The sequence below is a fragment of the Nicotiana attenuata genome, chromosome 9, assembly GCF_001879085.1.
Source record: "Nicotiana attenuata strain UT chromosome 9, NIATTr2, whole genome shotgun sequence".
Classification (NCBI taxonomy): domain Eukaryota; kingdom Viridiplantae; phylum Streptophyta; class Magnoliopsida; order Solanales; family Solanaceae; genus Nicotiana; species Nicotiana attenuata.
Genome location: NC_031997.1, coordinates 31181850 through 31189791, shown reverse-complemented (window position 1 = coordinate 31189791; position 7942 = coordinate 31181850). Strand labels below are relative to the sequence as shown.

At 35.0% G+C, this 7942-nt stretch overlaps 1 protein-coding gene across 4 annotated transcripts; it reads right to left on the bottom strand.

Moving 5' to 3' along the window:
* LOC109232777 (flowering-promoting factor 1-like) lies at positions 2566 to 7563 on the bottom strand. 4 transcript variants are annotated; one of them, XR_002068991.1, is made up of 4 exons: positions 7349 to 7563; positions 6426 to 6564; positions 5969 to 6080; positions 2566 to 2697 (listed from the first exon to the last, which is right to left on the bottom strand). XR_002068991.1 is itself a non-coding variant. In XM_019398508.1 (3 exons), the coding sequence occupies exons 1-3, from the start codon at positions 7443 to 7445 to the stop codon at positions 2685 to 2687; spliced, it is 249 nt and encodes an 82-aa protein (XP_019254053.1). In that variant the 5' UTR covers positions 7446 to 7555; the 3' UTR covers positions 2566 to 2684. The 4 variants fall into 4 exon arrangements, 2 of the variants coding, with proteins under 2 accessions (XP_019254053.1, XP_019254052.1); XR_002068992.1 differs by having other exon boundaries at positions 5969 to 6077; XM_019398508.1 differs by lacking the exon at positions 5969 to 6080 and having other exon boundaries at positions 7349 to 7555.

The following is a 7942-nucleotide window of genomic DNA, read 5'->3' as shown; positions in this document are numbered from 1 at the left end:
TGAAGTATTGGGGCGAGGTGATCAGGCAGGACATGGCGCGGCTTCAGATTTCCGAGGACATGGCTCTTGATAGGAACATGTGGAGGTCGAGCATTAGGGTGGTAGGCTAGGAGGTAGTCGAGTTCTTCCCTCTTTGTACCGGGTAGTCTGATAGAGTTTTGTTTAGGTTTGTTAGCGGTCTATGTTGTGTTCACATTGTTGTTTCGCATAGTTTTGTGTTATTGTCCTTTTACTTATTCGTTGTTGTTATTTTCTTTCTGGCATCTTTTGTTGTTACATGCCTTTTCTTTTGTTTCTTTTCTGATATTATTGTCTCTCTTGTTGAGCCGAGAGTCTCGGGGAAACAGACTCTCTACCTTTTACAGGGTAGGGGCAAGGTCTACGTACACTCTACTCTCCCCAGACCCCACTAGTGGGATTTTAGTGGGTATGTTGTTGTTGTTGAAGAGATTGGAAAAAAGAAAGATTGACTCGAACAAATTAGGAAAGGGAGAGTAAAATTTTTGCACATTATCTAATGAAGGAGTAAAAAGTAAAAAATTGGGACGTTGGAAAATTATTCATCTACCCATTTTTAAGTAAGTCAAATTATTACTTTATATTTATATATATAAAGAGCTTTCTTTCCTTTTATATTAAAAACTCTACTTTTGTATTAAAAGTATTAAGTATTATTTTTTAAACACCTATAAACCTATTATTTTTAAAAATGAGGCTAAGGTAAGCCTTACCTCTTATAACATTAGAGCCGGCCTTGAATAGTAATAAGACGATATATATATTTATATTAAATGTATACATATAATAAGAATAACGTCAGGGGCAGAGCTATGTATAATAATGTGGTTTCAACTTAATCACTTTCAAAAAATTATACTCCCTATATAAATAGAATTCTTTTTATATACATGTAAATTGTTGAAATCCTTTACTATAAGAAAACTTTTTAATGCAAGCATAAGGTGGTTCAAAAGTTGCTTTTCTTGTATTTATTTGAATCTCTTTATTAAAATTCCCGGCTTTACCACGACCGAGCTGGCCCAAAAAAGAAAAAAAGAGCATCATCAAAAGAGTAAAAGTAAAAGAAATAAATAGCTCTTAGCTTCCAATTACTTTTTAGGTCAAAGCATGTTACTGAAGAATTGCATATAAATGTTCGTAACACGCAACGGAAGACAATAACAATCCTAGGATGATCTTTCATGTTTAAAATTTATTCACATGTTAAAGATCGGATCTAAAATATATCTGGTGAAGAGAGTCTCGTTTTAAAATTTCTTCGATAGTACGAATACTCTATGCGTATTCACACCGAGACAGGTCCTTGCTATCAACTCTTTGATCAATGAACCCGTGAACAAATTGAATGAAAATATTGTGTTAAAATTTTTCTCAAAAATCTTAACTCAAAGGTAGAAGAACAAGAAACAATTTTCTTGTAATAATATTTTCTCTCTTGGCTTTGTATTGCACTAACACTTTTACAAAGTGATTTTCTTTCTCAAAAGAATTATAGCAAATTTTCTTCATCACCCTTTATATAGAATCACCTATAAACCTTTTTCCTATTTGGTTGACGTAATAATTTACTTAGTATAAAAATTTATTCCAAAATAAACTTCATGGAATATTTTTAACGAAAATCAAAATCCCATTCTTAATGGATTTGGTGCCCAACGTCCTTTCTAAGGACTTTGACGTGAAGGTTCTGTTAATGTCCAATTCCAAATAGGAATTTTACTACTACTCCAACTAATATTTTAATTAAAACCACTAACTCCATTCTTATGGGGTTGAAGTAATCTGCGATTTTCACGTCAATTCCGATTTATGGGGTTGGAAGTAATCTTCATTAATATATATATATATATATATATATATATATATATATATATATATATATATTAATGAAGATTAATTTGATCAAATTGGATTGACGAGAGATTATTTAATTTTTTATTCCAAATAAAAAACTTCAATTTGTTCACAATATTAATTATAACTTCTGTGCTAGCAAAGAATATAATAATATTTTATTTTGACTAATAACTAAGTTTATTTGACTAATTAATTTTTTTAATTTGATTATCAAATAATAAAGTAATTTATCCTTTAGCAAGATCAGAACACTCGTTAGTGTGCGACCTCATAGGTTCAATACTAAGCTGGTAGTAAATTGATCACATCAATACTAATCAAGGGTGGCGTCTAGCAACACTCCTTAACGACCGGATATAATGAAATATACAAAAGAACCAATAGTAGAATAATGTAATTGTCACGATCCGGATTTCCCACCGTCGGGACCGTGATGGCGCCTAACATCGCACCCGCTAGGCAAGCCAACGTTAGAGTTATATTCACCTTCTTCCTTTACATTTTTATAGTTAAAGTTAACAAAGCTAAATCAAACTGAAATAAATGCGGAAGTACATAATAAACCGGTTATCTATATACTATTAACAATAGCGAAAATTGTTACCACCCAGAAACTGGTGTCACAATCCACGAACATACTACGAATTTCTACAAATACTGGTCTGAAGGAAATTACATCTGTCTCGAAAGAAAAGAAAACAGGAAAGTAGAAATATAGGAGGGGACGCCAGGGCCTGCGGACGCCAGCAGGACTACCTTGTGTCTCCTAGATGAATGCCTGCAACCAATCTCTCGATCAGCCACAACTAGCTCCAAAATCTGCACAGAAAGTGCAGAGTGTAGTATCAGTACAACCGACCCCATGTACTGGTAAGTGCCGAGCCTAACCTCGACGAGGTAGTGACGAGGCTACGATGGGGCATTTAAAATATAACATGCATACAGTGTATAATAAAGCAAAAGGAAGTACAGAACGAAATGAATAACTTGCAGCAAAAATAAATATGGAACTCAATTATCTTGCAAGTAATCAGCTATACCAATCCATAAGAGAGTTACAATGCTACAGAAACAAATCACAGTAGAAGAAGAATACACAAACAACAAAATGATGCGGCGCGCATCCTGATCCCGCCATATAATCAGTAACAATATGAACATTCACCCTTATTACTCCTGTTGCGGCGTGCAACCCGATCCCACCAGTCCACCCTTATTACTCCTCAATATATCACCATTATTCCTCCTGTTGCGGCGTGCAACCCGATCCCACCAATCCACCTTTGTTATTCCTGTTGCGGCTCGTAACCCGATCCCACCAGACAATCACATAATAAGAACAAGTATTTTACAATTCAGCTCAAAACCCTCCACAATATTTGTGCCTCAAACCGAAACAAATAGAAGACTATACACTTATGAAACTTCACTCAATTACTACTACACAACGAGACCAACCAAAATATACCATGATACACCGATAACCCAACTTAAATCAATAATGTAACACAATGAAACTACGGAATAATTACTACCTTCAATAAAGAAAACAACATCTAACAAGAAGCAATTAAACATGGAGGCACTAATAAGCATGTTGCAGTTAAAACAGGAAAACAATATTTTAGGAACGGGGAAGGGAACAGGCTAAACAGATAATTTTGGCGGCGCATAGGTACTCGTCACCTCACCTATACGCCACACACATGGATTTTCACATAGCAATTAAGTCGGGGATCCATAATCCCTCAAGTCAAAGTTAGACACAACACTTACCTCTATCCAACTGCCAACTCAAAGCTCAATTACCGCTTTTCCTCTAGATTTCACCTCCAATCCACTCGTATCTAGTCATAATTAACTTAATAACATCAATCATCGCTAAAGAAATCAATTCCAATACAAAATTATGAGTTTCCCAATATTTTCCCCAAAAGGTCAAAAACCGACCCCGGGCCCGCTTGGTCAAAATCCAAAATTCGGACCAAAAATTACCCATTCACCCCCGAGCCCGGATATACAATTGGTTTTGGAATCCGACATCAATTTGAGGTCTAAGTCCCCAAATTTCGAAATTCCTAAGTTTTACCCAAAATCCCCAATTCCACCATGAAAACCCTAGATTCTAGGATGAAATCTTCTTAAAAGAAGTGAAAGATTGAAAGAAATGAGTTAAGAATCATTTACCTATGATTTGGGGAAGAAATAGCCTTTGGAAAATCGCCTCTTGAGGTTTAGGTTTTGAAAAATGGGAGAATGAATGAAAATCCCGTCCAAAATCGCTTTTGAACAGTTGCAGGTATCGCATTTGCGATTAGGGGTTCGCAAATGCGAACAATCCCTTCGCAAATGTGAAGAATGTCCAGGACTTGCTGCCATCGCAAATGCAAACCATTGTTCGCAAATGCGGCATGTGATTATCGCTATTGCTATCTTGAGCTTCGCAATTACGAAGGTCCTCTCCCAGCCCTTCTAATCGCAAATGCGAAACTTCTTCGCAAATGCGATGCTCGCATTTGCGAGCCAGACTTCACAATGCGAAGTGCAGACCTGAAACACACAGCAACTTTTTTAAGTTCAAATCACTCCGTAGCCTATCCAAAACTCACCCGAGCCCTCGAGGCTCCAAACCAAATATGTACACAAGTCTGAAAACATTATGCGAACTTGCACGCGCGATCAAATTTCCAAATAACACCTAGAACTACGAATTTAACACCAAATTGCATGTAATTTTCAAAAAAGTTTCAAAACTTCTATTTTCTCAACCAAGGGTCCGAATCACATCAAATCAGTTCCGTTTCTGACCAGACTTCACAGATAAGGTATAAATATCATAACGGACCTGTATCGGGCTCTGGAATAAAAATACGGGCCCGATACCAACGAGATCACATATTAACCAAATCCTTGAAACCATTATAATTTTAGTCTTATAATTTTCATCAAAAAATCATTTCTTGGGCTAGGAACCTCGGAATTCGATTCAGAGCATATGCCCAAGTCCCATATTTTACTATGGACCCATCGGGACCGTCAGAACTTGGGTCCGGGTCCGTTTACCCAAAATGTTGACCGAAGTCAACAAAAATTAACTTTTTAGGCCAAAAATTATTATTTCCTCAATTTTTTGCACATAAAAAAGCTTTCCTGATATACGCCCGAACTGCGCACACAAAATCAAGGAGAGATAAAATGAGGTTTTAAGGCCTCGGAACACAGAATCGAGTTCTAAAACAGAAGATGACCTTTTTGGGTCATCATAGTAATAATTCATTCTGTCCTTATAGCTTTGGGTCACCTTAGGATATGGTTCAACTGTCAAATCCTAATTGGCGACCAACTATGTGTTCATGTCAACTATAATCGACCATTGGATGACCTAAGAAACTCTTTTCCTCTTTCATGCAATTGCCCTAGCCAAGGTCTTAGTTTGGTCGTTTTTAATTCATGACAACATGGAGCTTATAATCCTTACCAAGAGTTGGCAGATTCCATCTTGATCAATCATTAATTCTACAAGCATTTAATCATACCGAATATTCTTTCAACTATCACCCTAGGGCCATAGGTGTCTAGTACCAAAGCACAATAAATAACTTGTCAATTACTATGACAATCTCAGGTCAAAGGAAACTCTTACATCACATTCTTCAAGAGAATATTCTATTGACAGTTTATGGTAATTCTAACCATTAGAAATTATCCAACGAGTCGGTTCAATGATCATATCTCTATATGCATCATCTATCTATGTGATTTAGTTAATGAGATCAACTAATCTTTATCCAATAAAGACGATCACAGAAATATTGATCTAACCGGATTACTAATGTCCAAATTAATAATCCTATGATCAAGAAAAAATTTAGATTCAATTATAAGAAACTTCACTTTCATTATCATGATCTCCATCACAATATCAAGTCTCAAAATTTAATCAAAGACCTTATCAAGTTAATCAAACAATTAATAATAACTATGATAAACGAAAATCAGATGCCATATATTTTTATATCAAATAACGTTCACAAAAATATATTCAAATCATCAAATATAAGATTGGATCTAGGGTATATCTACTATATACCTAATAATTAGACATGTAAAAGGTGATGGTCAACATGTATCCGCAATTGCTATTTAGTTATGGTTGGTGCTGATAAAGGCTATTCACACCGGGTATGTTGTTGTTGCTGCTGCTGATAAAAGGCCAGAAGCAGATTTAGAATTTGAAGTTTATATATTCTCTATAACGATTTCAAGTAACTATATAATAATAACTGAGTTTATAGTCAAATATATAACAAATGTTTTAATACATATATAAGATACGAGTAAAATGTACTGAATTCACATGAATCCGTAAATGGTACTCTAAATCCGCCCTTGATAAAGGCTAGCCAAATGGCTCACGGACTTCAAAGAAAGATGGATTCTTGACGACGATGTCATACATATGTAGAGATTTGAAGTTTCTAAAATCTTTAGGAAGTGAGATGAGATGTGCAGAGTCATCCGACTTGTGGAACTGCATGAAATCTGACCTTATTGGGTTGTTGTAGCGACTCCATCCAAGCTCAATGAGTATCTTCTCTAGGTCAGCATAGGAACAAATCACCTGGTTCTCTGGTAGATACACTAGCACCTTCGGGCGCGCTCCGGGTGCAGTGGCTGTACCAGTGCCTAAAGAGACGAATACATAATTTAAAGTCAGTATGTAAAGAAACATATTGTGTGGATCCAAAGAAGATAGAAACGTAACGTATGACATATTCACATGGTGATTTAAGTTGTTTTGCCTTGATTAACATGTTATAGAAATTCCAATAGAGCCTATTTTGTCTAATATTCCTGGTTGAGACCAATAAATTGTGCTCTAATATTTCCCTTATCTTATTTTATGTGGCATTTTTTTTTTAATTTGTCCCAAAATAAACAACATATTTTTATATTTAGAAATAGTTCAACTTCAAACTTCTCATTTAATCTTAATGAGATGATTTATAGTTCGTCATACAAATGTCTATGGCTTGTAATAAACCACAAATTTCAAAAAAAAAAAAAAAAAACTCCTGAAACTTCGCGCTCAATCAAACACACTCACATAAAATAAAATAAATAAAGTATCAAGTCCGACACGACCTAAAACTAGGGGGTGCAAACAATCTTACCCCGCCAAGTAAGCCCTTAATCCCCATGGAAATAAAGAAGCATAAAACATATAATAGAAAATCAAGACGTCTCTCGATACCATCAAATACATGTAAATCTTTTTCTCCCGCCTCAACTTAGTTCGAGATGGAAGGAGAATTAGCATTACTAAATCTAACGAGTTAAACTTTAGATCAAAGTACAAAGAGGAAATTCTAGGTTTATAAGATCACTATTCGTTTTAAAATAAAAAATAGATTCTACACAATTACTTTTTCAGTGTTTTTTCATATATACACACACACACATTGAGTACCTGGATATGTTGGTTCCATTAGCTCGAAGGACTCGCGAGTAGGGTTGGTGATCAAACGGGCAACACCCTTCTTGTCGAATATCCATACGCCAGACATTGTTTAATTTCCAGTTGCAGAGCTCCAATGGAGAAGAAAATTAAGAGAAATAAAGACATTTGAGAAATGAACTCATTAAAGTGGCAATATGGTTTCCTAGTACGAGTAGATATCTCATGCACAGTGTAAGTTAGTACAACATGTGATCACTTATCTTTTGGAATACCGAAGTGCACTTTTTTGGGGATACTAGCTCTTTTACTTTCTCTGTGTTTTTTTTTTATATCTTAATAGTACAAATAATTGTTAGCTAGCTTTCAAATTTATTTATAAACTCAAGTATACATAACTGTTCATAGGTAAGCGTGGATTATTAACATAGAAAGATGGTAAATTTACTTGATATAACAACGATAACAATTATTACATCTCAATCTCAAACTAGTTGGTGTTAGTATTGGGAAGCTGCAAATTTATTATTAAATAGAGTTAAAATATAAAAATTAAACACACAAAGAAGCCAAAAAAATTCAACATATAAGCCAAAGAAAAAAGAT